This window comes from Panicum virgatum, chromosome 1K (genome assembly GCF_016808335.1).
Source record: "Panicum virgatum strain AP13 chromosome 1K, P.virgatum_v5, whole genome shotgun sequence".
Lineage (NCBI taxonomy): Eukaryota > Viridiplantae > Streptophyta > Magnoliopsida > Poales > Poaceae > Panicum > Panicum virgatum.
In genome coordinates this window covers 38,995,727-39,014,832 of record NC_053136.1, presented here as the reverse complement: position 1 = coordinate 39,014,832, position 19,106 = coordinate 38,995,727, and the positions used below count along the sequence as shown (strand labels likewise).

Here is a 19,106-nt window from a genome sequence, read left to right as displayed (position 1 = left end):
TTGCATTGTCATTTATTAGTTATTTTTCTTATACATTTATGTATCACATGTTTTCACTATCTACTTTTGATTTTGTTCTCAAATATTAGTTGAGCTTCCACTATTGCACAGTTTTCCTGTCCAATTTCCACTTATCCACTTTCTGGTTTTGTTTTTATTGGAGTAGCTGGTTTGGCCAGGTAGTTTTTGCTGTCAGAAGGGAACAACGCCCGGAAAATTCATATCTTTTTAGAAAAGGAAAATAGTTTCCAGCCTATGCGAATCCAAATTCCTACATCTTTCTCAACTCAAAGGTTGAACATAAATAAAAGGAAAATGAGTGCATATATCTCAGATGAACAATTCGCATCTAGAGATTTAATACTAAATTTAGAGAGCATAAGTGGAGTAGGAAGCTTTCACTATGGACTTGACGTGATTAGGTGGAAGAAGCAGTCTGTGATGGATCAAGTGCTTAAAATCAAGGGTAGCGTCTTGAACTCCACCAATTGTTACAAAGTTCTGCTTCCCTTGTAGGCTGGTAATGAATTTCCAAGATAGTAATGAAGACAGCAATATTGGTTGCTCACAGATGTCCTAAACAAAAGAAGCTGAATTCAGAGGTATAGCTGTGGGTACAAATGAAGGAATGAACTATGTCTCGAAATCCTTGTAGAATTATACGCATCTCAACAAGCATTTGACACAGAAGTAGAGATAAGTCAAATATTGTGTTCATTAGAAAAGAATATGTTGACAATTGATTATTTTCGATTTATTTGTTAGGACTATAGAAACCAAGCATTTGCGACGACTTGTTATGTAAAGAATGCCAGAACGGTCTAGTGAGCCTGCTGGAGACTGTATCATTGTCCAAAATGTGAAGTATTTTTGACCGGAGAGGGTGGTTAAAAAGGAAGAAGAAATAGCATCAATAATGTTGGCATTCAAATCCTCACCCAACAGCAGGGAAAATCAACATTATATATGATTACACCAAGATACTGTATCCTTGTCCAAGTGGAAGCAGATGAGATTCCATTATTACCTAGTCTAACTTCAGTACTTCAGTCACTTAGGCCTTGTTTAGTTCCCACCCCATAAACCCCGTAAACGCAAAAAAAACGTCACATCGAATGTTTCGACACATGCATGGAGTACTAAATGAAGTCTATTTACAAAACTTTTTGCATGGATGAGCTGTAAATCGCGAGACGAATCTAACGAGCCTACTTAATCCATGATTTTGCAACAGTGATGCTACAGTAACCATCCGCTAATTATTGATTAATTATGGATTAATTAGCATTATTAGATTCGTCTCGCGATTTACAACCCATCTGTACAAAAAGTTTTGTAAATATACTTCATTTAGTACTTCAAATTAGCAAAATTACATCGCAAATTTTTTTTGCAAAACATCTAAACACGGCCTTATTTCCATAGAAAAGACAACTCACTGTATCAGCTGTGTGGATTTCTTCCTGTCAGTTAAACATGATTGTACATTCTCACTAATCAGTACGCCCGAGGAGTGTGGATTCTACTTCAAAATAAATGGAATCAGCCTTTTCCTGCCAAAAGAAATCCAAATCTATTATATTATTAAAGGAGTGTTAAAAGAAGCCACCACGTTCGCCGAGAGGGTCTAGAAATTCCCACATTAATCTAAAAAAGAGCAGAATTTGCACCGTTGTATTTTATGAAGATCTAACGGTTCAAACTAACTCAAGAATTCATATCAAATACGATTAATAAATAGCTAATTTCGGATTTTAAAAATTAAGGAAAATTAAGACATGGCAAAGAGTCCATGCTGAATACTATTAGTAAATAGTTTAATTCGGAATTAAAAAAATAAGGAAATTAGGGCTTAATCAAAGAGTTCATGTTGAATACAATTACTAAATAGGAAAATTCTGAATTATCAAATTAAAAAATAGCATTACCACTAGATAAAAATTAATATTAGCTGAATAGCTAAATTTAAAATTAAAAGTATAAATTCTATCTATTATATTATTAAAGGAGTGTTAAAAGAAGCCACCACGTTCGCCGAAAGGATCTAGAAATTCCCACATTAATCTAAAAAAGAGAAGAATTTGCACCGTTGGATTTTATGAAGATCTAACGGTTCAAACTAACTCAAGAATTCATATCAAATACGATTAATAAATAGCTAATTTCGGATTTAAAAAATTAAGGAAAATTAAGACATGGCAAATAGTACATGCTGAATACTATTAGTGTAAATAGTTTAATTCGGAATTAAAAAAATAAGGAAATTAGGGCTTAATCAAAGAGTCCATGTTGAATACAATTACTAAATAGGAAAATTCTGAATTATCAAATTAAAAAATAGCATTACCACAAGATAAAAATTAATATTAGCTGAATAGCTAAATTTAAAATTAAAAGTATAAATTCTATCTATTATATTATTAAAAGAGTGTTAAAAGAAGCCACCACGTTCGCCGAGAGGGTCTAGAAATTCTCACATTAATCTAAAAAAGAGAAGAATTTGCACCGTTGGATTTTATGAAGATCTAACGGTTCAAACTAACTCAAGAATTCATATCAAATACGATTAATAAATAGCTAATTTTGGATTTAAAAAATTAAGGAAAATTAAGACATGACAAAGAGTCCATGCTGAATACTATTAGTAAATAGTTTAATTCGGAATTAAAAAAATAAGAAAATTAGGGCTTAATCAAAGAGTCCATGTTGAATACAATTACTAAATAGGAAAATTCTGAATTATCAAATTAAAAAAATAGCATTACCACTAGATAAAAATTAATATTAGCTGAATAGCTAAATTTAAAATTAAAAGTATAAATTCTATTATATTATTAAGGGAGTGTTAAAACAAACCACCACGTTCGTCGAGAGGGTCTAGAAATTCCTACGTTATTCTAAGGAGTGTTAAAAGAAGCCACCACGTTCGCCGAGAGGGTCTAGAAATTCCCACATTAATCTAAAAAAGAGAAGAATTTGCACCGTTGGATTTTATGAAAATCTAACGGTTCAAACTAACTCAAGAATTCATATCAAATACGATTAATAAATAGCTAATTTTGGATTTTAAAAATTAAGGAAAATTAAGACATGGCAAAGAGTCCATGCTGAATACTATTAGTAAATAGTTTAATTCGGAATTAAAAAAATAAGGAAATTAGGGCTTAATCAAAGAGTCCATGTTGAATACAATTACTAAATAGGAAAATTCTGAATTATCAAATTAAAAAAATAGCTTTACCACTAGATAAAAATTAATATTAGCTGAATAGCTAAATTTAAAATTAAAAGTATAAATTCTATTATATTATTAAGGGAGTGTTAAAACAAACCACCACGTTCGTCGAGAGGGTCTAGAAATTCCTACGTTATTCTATGACTGTCCAACTGTTGTCAGTTGACTAATTTTTTAGTATGTCATATTGTTAGTACCTGTTAAAAGTTTTGCAAACGGATTATGCGTTCTGGACGATTGAAGAAGAGATAATGTTGACTTGAATTCCTAGCAACTACTGGTAGCTAGCAGCACGGTGGTCGCTGGCAACAGGCTGGCAGAGGGAGCCTCCGACGCGATGTGCCCCCGGTGTCGTGGCACTGCCCCGACGTGAAGGGATGTCGAAGATGGATGGACGGACGATTTCGTGATGATGATGGAGTAAAGAAACGCGATGAGATGTCAAATACGATTAATAAATAGCTAATTTCAAATTTAAAAAATAAAAAAAAGACATGACAAAGAGTCCATACCAAATACGATTAGTAAATATAGTTTAATTTGGAATTAAAAAATAAGGAAATTAGAACTTAACTAAAGAGTCTATGTTGAATACAATTACTAAATAAGCAAATTCGGAATTATAAAATTAAAAAAATTAGCATTGGCACACGACAAAAAAATTATTATTAGCCAAATGGCTAAATTAAAAATTAAAAGTATAAAAAAAATTGGCATCAAATATGATTAATAAATAGATAAATGCAAGAACTAGAATAAAAAAATTATTGTTGATATGTGTAGTGATTATGAATCATATTAAGAAGAAAAATAGCTAAATAAATAGTATCAAATGCAATAATAAAAATCCAAGTTTGAGTTTCATGGCAAATAAAGTTAACAAATACTCCAAATTAACGAAGATCTAAATAGTATTTGTGTATAGGATTTACACCATTCGATTTAATGACGATCTAACGATCTAAATTGGACAAAAGAGTCCATGTCCAATTTAATGAGATGCAATATTTTAAACTACCAAAAAGTGTCTGTATCCAATTAAAGTTAAATACAGGGTTTGCATGACATAAAAACTCATGTTACCATCTATGTCTCGCATTAACCTTCCATAAAGATGCAAAAAAATGGCAGCAGCATAAGCATGACAACACGACCACAGTTGTATTGTATTGGTACTATTGAAAGAGATAATTGCTTTGAAAATTTTTTGGAACGCCCTGCACTACGACGCGACCATAGTCTTTGCCCGATATTCTGAATCACAACTTTTTGAGTCTCAAGAACGTCATGCAATACATGCAGCTGCATGAAGCACACTGGATTCTACTCAAAATTATTGCCGAACTCAATCAATCCATTTCTTCTGGAGCAACCAAACATCAAGATAGGGACGAAAAAATAATGATGATGCGCAGAGTTTCACATATTGCAATCTATTGCAAGACCATTGGCATCTTATGATTGTAAGTGTGGGCCAATGAATACGCAGACGAATTAATGTAAGAGAAATATCCGCTAAAGAACCAATGCTTTCTCCAAACAAGAATTATCATCATAAATATTGCATATTCTTGAACAACTTTAGTTATACAAACTAATCTGATGGTGGTCAACAAAGAATTATGATTCTATGGGCATATAATAGTTCCATACAAGCAATAATCACTGGGATAAAAGGGTAAAGCACCGAAACCTACAAATAAATGTGACTATTATTAGCTCAATCTAAATAGATGCATGGGAAAAATTTGGGAGTTAGTCATATGAGGAATCAAATAGCATAGATAATTATTAACATTATTATCCCCATCTAATTTTCTATAAGTACACACTAGGCATGGAACACAAATGTGATCGATACCTCTAAAGAAGTATAGAGAAAGAGAAGAGAAAAAGATAAAGAAGCACCAAGATTGAACGGATAAGGAAAGTAGAAAAGGGAGAATAGAAAAAGAAGGCAGGAAAAATGAGAAAATGAGGGCAAAAGAAAAGGACAGAAATGAATTTATTGGTTTAGTCTATAAATAATATCATTAGAATGAGAAAAATATTAAATTATAGCCATGTCCTGTTGGACATTTGACATCTTTCATATATTCATGAAAAAATAGAAGAAGTGGTTCTACCGAACGGTTTTCAAAACAGCTCTATATCCATAAAAAAGCTGCTCCATCAAAGAAGCCACAACTGAAATTATTTTAGCCACAGATACAGGCCTGAAGCCCTGCTAATCTATCTCAAAGTCGATTGCCTACAGTACAAAATCAAATGATTCAAACAAATGTACGTTGTCGATGCTCCTCCGCTCAGAAAAAAAAACCCTGAGGCACAATACTAAACAGGAAACTTCTCCATTAGATGCATCGCATGCGATACACACTAATCGATTTCAAATATACCGAGGAACAAAATAAAAGATAGAGAAATCAATAAAAATTGCTAGAGAAAATGAAAAATAAAGAAAAGAGTTAGAAACAACAACAAAGATATATATGGAACTATCTATCACCGAGATAACAAAACTCTAAAGTAGACCAATATATGCAGTCATATGGGCTAAAAACAAATAAATTGTGCAGTAACCAAAGTGGGAAAATAATAATAGGTTCGGTTAAATAAAAAATTTAAAACATATATGCATTAACATAGCACACATATATATAAGTTTTGCATAACATTTATTTACCAAAGCCAGCAGGAGGCCTCAACTTATTTTTTAACATAACTTTTTTTGTCTAAACCATGATCATTTTTATTTCGCTCCGATGATGAGTCAGGTCTAGATCTGCTAGATGCTACTTAAGTGCTCTAACAACTACACTAGATATATTTTCGCTAAATATTAATCAAAATATTGCAAGATACAAATCGAACTCCAACATCTAAGTTACAGATTGTTGGCAAACATAACTATCAAATACATATAAATGTATTTCATAATTATAAAAAACTTTATATGAATATAATTATGTACAATTTGCTCCGTATTCAAGGTGATCTAAAATTGAATTCAATCATCAAATTTAGATTTTGCAGGTTTAAGTACTAAAATATGCAACTATAATATAGAATAAAGCAACATAAAAAGTGATGATTGATATGAACTCCTATGCATAGAAAGCTGCAAGTAGTATAATATTCAACAAGAGCAAATGAGAGGTAAATAAATTATAAAATACATCTCTTCTGTCAATGTAAATATTTTTAAAGAATTAAATAAAAAACTAGCTACCCGCGCTATTAGCGCGGGCCACCTTGCTAGTTTCAAGATGATTCAATCCGAAGTGGGAGTTTGTAAAAAACAATCACTCATAACAAGTACTTGATTGAACAAACATGTTATCCTGCCTGTTAACCGAAATTCTGCAAAACTCCTAGCCCTTGAGAATGGCATGCTATACTAAGGGTTGATGATTCCATGGTTAGGGAATCAGGGGGTATACAAAGCCAATTACACTGCTGCGTTGATGCATGCATGGTGCCTACGTTCCTAGCGAATCTCCCCGTCCTCTACCTCCATGTCGTCGCCATGAGAAGCGAGCTGCAGCTGCTGCTGCTCCTCCTCCTCCTCGTCCTCCTCGCTGCCATCGTCGGCCTTCAGGAAGTACCCCAACTGCTGCAGAACGCTGGGGCCACCGGGCGAGACACGGAGGCCGCCGCCGCCGCCGTTCACCCGGGGTGGCGCCGCCGTGCGCGCGCCCTGCACGGTGCTCGCCACGTACTCGAACGCGGCGATGCCCAGCAGCTCCATGTCCCGCGGGTGGACGCGCTCGTCCGGCGGCGCGGCCTTCTCTACCTCGAGAAGCATCTGGCGGGCCTTCGCCTTGGCGCGCTCCTTCGCCAGCTGCCGCCGCCGCTCCGCCTCATCCTTCGCCATGGTGACCAAGTCGCTGAGGTCGTTGGTCGCCGCGGGAGCGGGCGCGGCGCCCTCGCCGTGGACCTCCTCTGGCTCTGCAATCCGCGCCGCTACCGCCACCGGCGCCAACTCAGGCGGCTGAGAAGAGGCGCCATTCTCCTCGGGAAGAACCGCCGGCGGAGGTGCGCTACCGGTGATCGGGAGCCCCGTCGCCGCGGGCGCCACGCGCTGGTCCTGGAGCTCCTCCGGCTCCGCGATCCGGACAGCCTCAGGTGCCGGCTCCGGTGGCTGCTCATAGGTGTCGTCGTTCACCTTAGGAACGGCCGCCGCCGGCCGTGGTGTGATGCTGGTGACCGGGTGTCCCGTCGGCGCGGGCGGCGCGCACTGGTCCTGGAGCTCCCCTTGCTGCGGGATCTGCACCGTCTCTGGCGCCGGCTCCGATGGCGGCGCATAGGTGTCGTTCACCTTGGGGAGAAGAACTGCGGGTGCCGGTGGGCTTCTGGTGATCTGGAGCACCGTGGGCACGGGTGGCGCGCGCTTGTCCTGGACATCATCTGGCTCTGCAGCGTGCACCGCCTCCGGCGCAGGCACCGGTGGCTGCTGTGCAGAGGTGTATTTCTCCTTGGGGACGACGGTCTTGTCGGGATCACTCTTGGAGTCGCTGTCCGAGCTGCTGCTGCTCGAGTCGGAATCACTCGACGATGCATCGGAGTCACTGCTGCTGCTCAAGCTTGGGCTGCTGCTGGTATCGTCGGCCTTGGTGGGGAACACGACGGGCGAGGCGTCGCCGCAGATGTCAACGTACTCGCCCTGCTCGGCGAGATCGACGTACTTGCGCTGGAGCGGCGACAGGAGCTCAACTCCGATGTCTTCCACGAGCTCGCCGTACTCCTCGGCGATGTCCCGGATCGCTATGCGAGAGACGCCGCCGCAGATGTTCACGCCCACCTCCTCCTCCTCTTGCACCGTGGCCGTCTTGCCACCGGCTCCTTGATGCCGCGGCAGGCAGCTGCCGCCGGAGGCGACCACCGGTGCTCCGCGATTCTCTGGTGTGCTCTCCGGCGCGAACTTGTTCAGCAACATCTTGAGCTGGAACAGGGCACCGCCTTTCATGGATTGCACGTACTCGTCCTTGATTCCGCCGTCATCGCCACAAGAATCGCCGTCCCCAACGCTCTGGTTCAGCAGGAACGCGACGACGTGATCTGGCAGCGCCGCCGCCAGCGAGGCCAGGCGGCCGGCCAGCCGCTCCCTACTACCATCCTGCCTCATCCGCTTCGGCCTCCCCGTTCCCTGCTCCTCGAAAAAAGCCACCTTTCTCCTCTTCGCCGCCCTGCCGCCGCCATCCTCCCCCACCGGAGCCTTGGCGGCCACGAGCGGGCCGTCCTTGCGGGCGGCGGGTGCAGCCGCGCCGGTTGCGCCGGCACCATAGGAGGACAAGACCTCCGCCTTCCTGAGGGCGTCGCGGACGGCGCCGAGCTCGGATTCCAGCCGCTCCCGGAGCAACCGCCGCGCCGGGACGGACATCTTGCCGACCGCGAAGACCTCCCTTCTGACGCCGAACGCGCCGCGCCTCACCAGGACGCCCTTCCTCGCGGGCGCGGGGCACCCCTCGAAGCGGACGCCGCGGACGGCCAGCTCTTGGGCCATCTCGCCGTCGCCCGCGCGCAGGCCCCGGCCGCCGCCTCCGTCCGGAAACGGTCGCTGTCCCGCGGCGGCCTGCTCCCTCCGCGACTTGGCACGGACAGATCACCGGAGGCGGAGGTGGAGAAGAGCAGCGAATGCCGAATGGTGGTGCCCGCGCGCCTCCCCTACTTAAGGAGGAGGAGAAGGGAGCGCCGCCGCGCCCGAGTTGGAATCGCGTTCCGGCGCAGCCCGGAGGGAGGAATTGCGCCGCCTGCAGCCTGCTTTGTGGACTGCGGGGATGGAAGCGACAAGGAGGGGGCATGCACCTCACGTGCCAGCCAAAAAATGAAATGGGGGAAGAGTGAGGGTGTGCCGTGAGGGCAAAACAAATTAGATAATTTTTATAAAACTATGTTGCCTTATATATATATATATATATATGCTCTAAGTTTTCTAACAAATTTTAGTTCTTTTACACCACAGTTGAAAATTCATATAGCTTGAGAGCTATGCAAATGCTTTAGCTAGCTGCAATTGGAAAAAGAAGCCAAATGTCCCGCCACACTAGAGATCATGTTTGGGTCCACCACCGTCCTCCCAAACAATATCTTGTGGGGTGCTCCAACATATAGCAAAATAAAACTTTAATTTATACATTTTCAAAGGAAAAAATAAGAGCATTGTTACTCCCTCCATTCCAAATTATAAGTCATTCCAAGAATCTTGGAAAGTCAAACCATCTCAAAGTTTGACCAAAATTATAGAGAGAAATATAAAAAAATATGACATCAAATAGGTTCACTATGAAAATATAGCTAACAAAGAATCTAATGATACTTAATTAGTATCATAAATGTTATTATCTTATCATATAAATTTGGTCAAATTTGAAAAACTTTGACTCTCCAAGATTCTTGGAATGACTTATAATTTAGAACGGAGGGACTATCTACGTACACAAATTCCTTAGGTTTTATTAGATTATATCGTATCAATTTTATAGGTCACACTACTACAAAAATCTTTTTAAGATGGACAACCACCTCCAATGAAAGGCCACTGTTAATCCTTGAGCTAGAAGGTGGCTAGACTGCCCGTCTCCATTAATCGAATAGGAAAATAATAAAAAAAGAAAATCCATTCACGGCCTGCCGAGCCCATCCACGGCCGCGCCGCCGCTCCTCGGCCAGATCTGCTGCCCTTTCCCTCGGCCAACCTCCGCCTCGGCCGCGCCGTCACATGGGTCCCGGCCATGTTACACATGTACACATGTCATCATATCTACCATATCTACAAGATAATTCAATAATTCATATATCAATGAACAAATGAAAAGACTTAAAACAATTAGATATACAAAATCCGACTCTATAGTAGGAAAAAGTGAAGGCATAGAGGTTAGTGGCGGAGGGCGCGTCAAAATTGAGGTATGGCGCACAACTGAACTGATGAAGCAAGTATAACACTTGTTCTAATGTCTAAAAGGATAAAATCTTCCTCAAACATAATAACTTAGCCCAAAGTAGAGCATGTGTACTCCTAGCAAAATCTGAGGTATGGCTGCCGCCGTACCTCGCCCTACTGGGTGCTTCGCCACTGATAGAGGTCATGTGGCGCTGCATCCCTTCGTGATATCTCCTCTCTTGTTTTGTCCTCTATATCACTAAATGATACACAAGACAACTATAGTCTATAGCTAACTTGTAACAAGTGCCTTTACAATTGTCTTCTCCCCTAGACCTTCTTCTTTTTTATTTTTCTTATAGTAATAGTGCGTATTAAAAGTTGCCTTCTTGATGTTATATGACTTTAGCATGTCAAACATAATTACAGTTATGTGAAAATTTTTAGGAACAACCATTAATTAAGGATTTGACAATCGAGTGATCCATCGGTGAGTGATCTGTATATATTGTACTGTATCGATCTGCATCAGTTGTAGTGTATATCCTTCAATGATCACATATGTAGACATTAGACTATATCTCTTTGGAGTTCTTTTGTTTGTTGTTCATGTGCACATCTCTGCCATTGAAAGAAATGGCCGTATTAACAAGACACATGCATGCAGTGCCAAAACCTGGGTCGGAGTTTATCCCTAGTGGATTTCCACACTAACCATCTAAGATGGATTGACTTTATTTTCTATCCATTTTCATATGACAAGGCAACTGAGTAGGTGAAGTGTTATGTGGTTACTGTCCAATCACACTTTCTAATCAGTTAGTGAGGCTGTTCTCGCACATCATCTTCTTGCGCTGCTGCCATCTCTTGTTCAGGTACAGTATGTAAAGCTCGTTTTTCTCTCCTTGGTGAAAAAAACTCAACCAATTATTAATTTTCAGCAAGAAAATATGCAGACCTAACTTTGCCATGTTCCTGGAAATAGTAAAACAGAATGCTTACACATTAATTGTCTGAAACCCTTGACTTGTAGTGAGAGTTGAGATATGGACTTCTTTTTGCTATCTGGAGGCAATCAAGATGCATCATGGAACTTTATGTATTTTCAGGCGCAGCATGCTATCGTCTGAATAGTGAATACAAGAACCTCAAAAATCTTGTACAATAAATAGTAGGATCGTACCAAGACCAACCATGCATCATAAAGTACTCCATCCACTTCACCCTCTTTTGCAGTTTGTCATCGGGTTTCAGATATGCAACGATGGCAGCTTTGCAGGTTTGAGATATATATATGCTGGGGTTGCCTATACTTGCCTTGCTGGCACTAATGGGAGGAGCTTCCTGGGATACTGGGTTCTTCTTGCTCCTACCGGGAGAATTCATGGGTCACAGATCATCATGTTATCGAGTTATGGACAGGACATGGCGGTAAAACTGTAGTTCTTCCAGCATATCCATAGCTTGTTTCCTTTCCGTGTTCTATGGTGACGACCTCACCATCACGTGATCTTCCAAACAGAAAGTCGGGGGGTGCCAACATGCAGTGTGGTGTGAACTGTGAACTAAAATGATTATCTGCTATGAAAGTGATTGAAAAGTAGCTTTTTTTCCAGTTACGTTTCTCAGCCCAAACTCTGAAGCTAAGGAATGCAGTTGGCCGCTGATTTTGGCATCTTCTATGGCTTCGTGGAAGCTTCACTCGAAGCGCAATTCATGTACTGTAAACTGAAACCCTTCGGTCCTGATGCAATCTGAATGCATCAGGGGTTAAAAGTGGGAAGTATCTAAGTCTCCTATGTGGGTTTCGTAGCCGGCCCGAAATAGGTTGTTGAAGCCCATGCAAACCCATCATAGGACCAACCACGGCCCATTTAAGCCCATCTCGCACCTTCACAGCAGATCGGGAAGGGGTTTTATGTCTCCTCCCCCGCTCCGAATCAGCTCGAGGCAGCAGCTCCCCCGCAAAAACCCTAGCTTTACCTCCGCCCCGTCGTCCCCCACCAAGCGCCTCCAAGATGAAGCTTGTCAGGTAAGCCAGCATCCTCCGTTGGTTCTCTTTTCCCTCGATTCGCTTCACTTCGCTGAATCTGTTTGGTGCAATTTCGCACGAATCGGTGCGGATTTGGGCGGGGATTGCGCTTTCGTAGGTTCCTGATGAAGCTGAACAACGAGACGGTGACCATCGAGCTCAAGAACGGCACCGTCGTCCACGGAACCATCATCGGTATGACGTCCTGCAGTTTTACTGCTGCGAGAACTAGGTTGCTTTTTTTCTTCTTTTTAACGGGGGCACTTTGGGTGTGTGGGCTTTAGAAAATTATAGGCTTAGTATTGTGCTTATGACGCAAATCAGGACCTTGTGACTAGCAGAGGCAATGGTTGATCTTTTGCTGTTTTCCAGTTGCTGCCTGGTCCGAATAGTGGATTTTAGCCATCTCTATATTCGGATAATTTCCTTTCATAGCTGTTCTGTTTGTGTGATTTGAAATAATTTGTTAGCATTTTGTGTAACACACGTTGGTTTGTCATGTTGCTGTAGTCCATGCTGATTGCTGCTAGCTTTTAACAATATGGAGGGTTGGAAAGTCTAGTGAGAAGTATTGATTAGTTTCAGTGGGAAGTATTGATTAGTTTCAGTTGGTTGCATTGTTGCTAAAGCTTGATTTCACTGAGTAATGTTGCTCTTCCATTCATAAGATATTGTAAACTGCCGATGTCACTTCAGTCTGAAAAGCCCAATGCCGAAATGGAAGACAATGTCAAATGCAACCCAAGTCTGATGGGAAGTGTTGATCATTTTTTGTTGATCTCATGTTTTCTAATGCCTCATTATATTGGATGATGTTGCTCTTCTTCTTCTAGTCAGATAAAGCCTTCTCCTGTTTTCATAAGTTATGCGGAGATAGGACAACTTTTAAGGTGGTTTTGATCTGAAGAACCAAATGGGGTTGAAAGAAAAGTTATGCGGAGATAGGACAACTTTTTAGGTGGTTTTTGATCTTAAGAACCAAATGAGGTTGAAAGAAAAATGAAAGACTCTGCAAAATTAAACCTAAAACAAATCTGTCCTATGGTAGATGCTCGAAAATGGTTGGTGAACCAAGCATCTATTTTTGGCTTCAAAGACCTTTTTTTTTCTTTTCAAATAGGTGTTCAAATTTAGGTTTCAACTTTCATTTTTCATGTTATGCTGGCTTATTGAGTGTGTAATAGTGCACTTATTTTAATCTTGAAGAGTAATTTTTACTGTCCTTGTCTTGTTGAATCTTTCAAGAAATCCATGCTATCAGGTTTTTAAGGTATCGGATAAAGAGTTACATCCGATTCTAAATATAAGTCCATTTAGGTTTGTCCTGAGTCAAACACATTTTAACTTGTACCATCAATAATGTATAGATTGGCAGCATTAAATTGATAATACTATATTCGTCCTGGAAAATTTTCTATTTGAAACGATATTTTTATAGATATTGTTATTTGCCATAAAGGAGACCGTATTGATGTCCTAAAGGACTTATATTTGCCATATGCAAATGCTCTTTATCTACTGCGCTAATGCTACTTAGGATCAATTGCTCATGGTCATAGTGTAATGTTTCACAAGTTATCAGCCTTTATTTTAATTGAATTGCATCTTGTCGATCGATTCTGACACAATATACGAGCAACTAAATTTAGGTAGTAAGTTGTTTTGGTGACATTTAGCACTTACTACACTATCCAGTAATTAACACCTGAAAGTAAACAACATTTTGTCATTCATTTGTGATTTATAAGAATGTATCACTGAATTCACCCCTCAAATGCTCGAAATTTTTTGGACTTTTCTTCTTTGGTAGAATTGGTGTGTCCCTGTTGAAAAAGGAAATTACTAGTGAAATTTAGATGCAAAACCTCAATTGGGTAGAACTTTGAAGTTTGCTATCCGGCTGTTGTTGAATGTATTAATACTTTCTAGAAACAGCGCAGGAAATTCCATTGTGGGATTTATTTGTGTTCGTATGGGGTCCAAATCCACATGAAAATTAGACCTTTCAGTAGGATTTGGCAGCAAATGTCACTGACAGTCTTTACTGGCCTTACAGCCATATGATAGCATCTTTGGGGCCATGTTATTGTAATTATTTATTTAACATTGCATTAATGTTCTCTGTCATTCTCTCCTGAGACTGAGCTAGAAATAAGATTATTTGGTGCTGTGTTCTAAATTTCTGATCACTTTGTAGGCGTTGATATCAGCATGAATACTCATCTGAAGACTGTGAAGCTCACACTGAAAGGGAAAAATCCTGTTACCCTTGATCACCTCAGTGTGAGAGGAAACAACATCCGCTATTATATCCTTCCTGACAGCTTAAACTTGGAGACTTTGCTGGTTGAGGAAACACCAAGGGTCAAACCTAAGAAGCCAACTTCAGGTCAGCAATTATTTTTCTTCCCTTGAATCTTTTAGACTTGATTACTGCCAGCAACAGTGTCTGATCCAACATTCATGTGAAACCAGGGAAGCCTTTGGGACGTGGGCGTGGCCGTGGTCGTGGGCGCGGTCGGGGTCGGGGACGTTGAGCTTGCTGCCCATTTGGAAATTGCATTGTGGACTTCTTTGCAATGTAATCTGCTTTCATATCAGTATGTACGGAGTATCACTTTTGTTAAGGCAATGGTGTTGGTGCCGTCTGTTCTTGCTGTGGATTGAGTTGATGGTTAGATGTTACACGCCATACGCTCTTCCCCTGAACTTCTTTGCAATGTAATCTGCTTTCATATCAGTATGTTCTTGCTGCGTGATGACTAAATTCATGTGAAGTCAACCATGCAACCTTTCTGATCACTGTCACTGGTGTAATAGGTCAAAGTAAGGTAGACAGCTTCGATTCTTTTCAACAACGGTACCGTTGACTTTAGAACAACGGCCATGGTTACCTATCTATTCGCCGCAGGTGTTCTATGCCTCCACCGCAGGTATTCTGAAGAAAATGCAGAATCACTCATGCAGTGTTTTGCGGGGAAATTGTTTTTTTTCTTAAGTAATCATAGTTAGATTCCGCTGATGCAATCCGGGTGAGATTCTACTAAATTGTCTGCCAGATCCTCGAGGCACAACATTAGCATCATCAGATTACATAGCGGAAATCAGCCAAGATAAACAAAATGGTAGGCCAGAGAAGCATATTTACATTTTGAACAAATGAATACCATAAACCGATTTCAATTTTGTTACAGCAGACACTAAAGGGTAGACATCGTGAATGTTTTGGATTTACAGAAAGATTGCACAGTATAAACGACAGCTAACACTGATTTAAGGTTTGTTTACGGTTTGCTGAAAGAACAAATCATCCGGTGCCAGCTATAGGCTCCATCAAGATATTTGCAGGGAGAATCTTGAGCAATGGTATGATCTGTCGCCACCCCCTCAGCTGCAGCAGCCACCTGCCTGAGAGGACGAGCCAGCAGCACCTCCAGACGAGTTGGGGACAGCGTAGCCAACTTTGATTCCATTGGACTGCAGCAATTAGAGAAGGCATTATATAATGCAAAATATATAAGATCCAGTGTTCCAACGACAAAAATAAAGAGAATTCTAAGGTGTGCCAGCCTGCATCTTTCCAACGACAAAAATAAAGAGAATTCTAAGGTGTGCCAGCCTGCATCCTGACATTCACATTAGTGACAGAAAATTTCTCCTACCCAAAAGATACGAAAAGAATATTCAAATTCTTGGTTCATGTATTTGATAAATGTTATAGTACTCTAAATTGAGATCACACCAGCAATATCATCATTACAAAACCTCCTTTTCTCGAACATCATCAATACAAAACTTAAAGGAAGCCTATTATTACACATTCATACTTCACATGTAGATAAGAAAGAACTCAATATTATATGAAACAATAAATTAGGAGTACAACTTTAAGATCTTGAGTCATAAGCTAATGCTATGATCATTCTTGAAATCTAGAATTGCATAGCAACACTTCCTACTGCTAATAGAAAATGTTTTAATTTGACGAGTTGTAAGATGTTTCTTGCATCATAAAATGTTTCTGAATTCTGGGAATCCTACACAAAAGAACAAGAACTACATAGTAAACAAATGCATCAGGTACCCCACAAATATTTTCAGTCTCCAGCATATTTCTACAAAGATTTCAACATTTCTGTAGACTTGTACAGTCACAGATGAAAGGGTTTAGAGGCATTTGCAAAATTGTCACTTATTCATTTATTTTGCAAAACTACTTAAATCAAATCACAGTTCTGGTAGCATTTTTGCAATTTTCTAGTGGCAAGCTAGCAAAAATAACTCATAGCAGCAACGAGATTTAAGACCAATCCCACATTAAAATCAATCATTACTGCACTTTAAACTTGCAAATCTCAGTAATCTATGGTTAGCCCAACCTTGAACAAACGCTAAAGGAAAGCAAGCAGCTAAGAACTGACCTCGTTTGATACATCAAATATGCCATCTTGGATTTTCTTGTATATAGTTCCAGCTGTCTTAATGAATGCCTACATCAGAAAAATGATGTTAAAACGGTCAGACAAAAACATGAGCTGGGCAATCGTAGTTAAAATGTGTAGGGCATAAAAGATTACCTCCTCGACGTTCTGTGCAGTTTTCGCAGACGCCTCCATAAAAACCAGACCATGTTCCTTGGCAAACTGTTCACCTTCTTCGTAGCTTACAGCACGCCTATGAGACAGATCACATTTGTTTCCAATCAGCATAACTGTCATGTTGGCATTTGCATGCTGTCTTGCATCTTCTAGCCAGCTTGCGAGGTGATTGAAGGTCTCCCTCCTAAAGTTGTGTGTCAAATGTAAGCATCACCAGTGGTTATATGTGCACAAATAAGATAAGTATTAAGTAACCCCCAAAACCACAAGTACCTGGTGATATCATAAACCAAAAGGGCACCAGCAGCCCCTCTGTAGTACGATCTAGTAATGGATCTAAATGATTCTTGGCCAGCCTGTAATTTCACTGACAATCAAATGAGATTATCGTGCTTCATGAAATCAAACTCAACAAGAAAGGTACATACTGAACTCCAGAAACAGGCACTTCCAAGCATAAACCATGTTGCAGCAAATTATGCAATCACCACCACAAACTCATGTCATGTAAATAAGCAAAGCCAACATGATGATATCATGAACAACAAAACAACTGATCACAAAGATAAACATGAACTGAAAATCCAAATTATGTGGGAAATGGTAATAAGAGAGGCTTTAAACATGCTGTAGTCACAAGAGTCAGTTCTTGGAAATATATCAAACGGACCATCAGAACATTTGACTAAAGGAAGAGATTGCATTGCAATCACATAGAATAAAAATGATATAAGTACAATCTCCACTCCCTCAGTCCCTCCATCCTTAAATAAATGATGTCCAGGACAAATGTTCTGAATCAATGATTTGTTCATTGTTTAAGGATAGATTGAGAATATATCTTCAAGCTGCTCGCACAGCACAAAACGGCACAGATGATGGAAGAAAACGAAACAGAAGGGGCGAGAGGCTAGAGGAGCACAGGACGGACCGTGTCCCAAATCTGGAGCTTGATGGGCTTGTTGTCGATGGTGATCATGCGGGCGCCAAACTCGACGCCGATGGTGAGGTCGTGCACGGGCTGGAAGCGCTTGTCCGTGAACTGCAGCAGCAGGCACGACTTCCCCACGCCTGCGAAGCACAAACAAACCGACCCGACCCGTCAAATCACCGCCGCGCGCATAAATCCACCGGCACCGGCGGCCAACGCGGCACCCCGAGCAGCGGATCCCCCGGCCGCGCGGATCCCACCCAATCTCGCCCCCCCCCCCCCCCCCCCCCCCGGGGCGCGGGCCGCGCGGGGATCGGAGGATCAGCGGGGGGTTCGGGAGCGGGAGGGGCGAGCGCGACGGACCTGTGTCGCCGATGATGATGTACTTGAAGAGGTAGGCGTACGACATCGTCGGTCGATCGGATCGGCCGGCGGCGGCGGTGCGGAGGCTCCCGGGCTGCGAGGAGAAGCGGCGGCGAGTTCCGGAGGATTCGATTCGGTTCGACCCTGGTGCTGCCGGGTGCGGGGCTGTGAAGGCCGAACGGGGAAGGGGGGCAGCGAAACGTAACCGACGCGACAGCTAATGGGTACGCGTCCCGACTCCCAGCCTCGGAGGCCAGCCACAGCCAGGATTCCAACGGGGGTGCGCCTCGCTGGATGGGCGCGTGCTCAAACGGGGGTGCCGGGGTGCGGTTTGCCTACCAGCCTTCGCGGCCAAGGAACTCGTTCCGATATGCAGGGTAAGTGTGGAACCCATTTTATGGAACTAGGAAAAACTTCTTTTAAACACATGTTTATAGTACAAGTTACAATCACATTTCACACGTGTAGAGATAACTGTTGTGAAATAAAAGCATACAAGCAAAAATCTCAAGTTAAGTTTGGAAATGCATGGGGTGGGCCCCACTCTAAAATTTGGCCCAAGCACTCTTATTCCCCGTCCCAACTTAAAATTTGGCTCTCCTTTTCTCTTATGTTTCCTTATTACTCAAAGAAAAAAAAAATAGATGCTGGTTATTGTTTTACAACAATTATAATTGAATTAAGAAGGTGAAAAATAACAAATTATATTATTTCTAAGATTAAATAGACTTATTCACTAAAATATCTAAAACGTCTTCTATTGGACCACTCTAACTAGAAATCCTAAATTCGCCACTGTCTTAGGAGAAGGTTCTAAGACGAAGGTGAGTGCGCTGGCCTACAAACCGAATAGGAGAAAATAATGGGATGAGGAGTTTATATAGCGTTTGGTTAGAGAGCGAGTAAGGATGGAACAATTTCATTCCACATTAGAGGGATGGAACGGCTACAACTTTTTGTCTTGTTCGAGGGATGGAACATCTTCACTTTTTATTTGGTCGGCTCTTATTTTGTTAACTCCCGTTTGTTTTGTGGGTTCCATTTGTCATGCACCTCTCTTC

At 41.4% G+C, this 19,106-nt stretch overlaps 2 protein-coding genes across 4 annotated transcripts; one reads left to right on the top strand and one right to left on the bottom strand.

Annotated features, from left to right (window-relative positions):
* The first annotated feature begins 11,990 nt into the window (after nt 1–11,990).
* LOC120706688 (small nuclear ribonucleoprotein SmD1a-like) lies at nt 11,991–14,998 on the top strand. 3 transcript variants are annotated; one of them, XR_005688399.1, is made up of 5 exons: nt 12,023–12,153; nt 12,240–12,348; nt 14,351–14,542; nt 14,629–14,867; nt 14,905–14,998. XR_005688399.1 is itself a non-coding variant. In XM_039991396.1 (4 exons), exons 1-4 carry the CDS (start codon nt 12,140–12,142, stop codon nt 14,688–14,690), a joined length of 345 nt encoding a protein of 114 aa, XP_039847330.1. In that variant the 5' UTR covers nt 11,991–12,139; the 3' UTR covers nt 14,691–14,955. The 3 variants fall into 3 exon arrangements, 2 of the variants coding, with proteins under 2 accessions (XP_039847330.1, XP_039847322.1); XM_039991396.1 differs by having other exon boundaries at nt 11,991–12,153; nt 12,272–12,348; nt 14,629–14,955; XM_039991388.1 differs by having other exon boundaries at nt 14,629–14,955.
* A 269-nt stretch (nt 14,999–15,267) lies between these two features.
* LOC120706679 (ras-related protein Rab-2-B-like) lies at nt 15,268–18,380 on the bottom strand. Its single transcript, XM_039991376.1, has 6 exons — nt 18,046–18,380; nt 17,683–17,822; nt 17,025–17,107; nt 16,731–16,935; nt 16,575–16,643; nt 15,268–15,630 (listed from the first exon to the last, which is right to left on the bottom strand). The coding sequence occupies exons 1-6, from the start codon at nt 18,089–18,091 to the stop codon at nt 15,541–15,543; spliced, it is 633 nt and encodes a 210-aa protein (XP_039847310.1). The 5' UTR covers nt 18,092–18,380; the 3' UTR covers nt 15,268–15,540.
* Between the last annotated feature and the right edge of the window lie 726 nt (nt 18,381–19,106).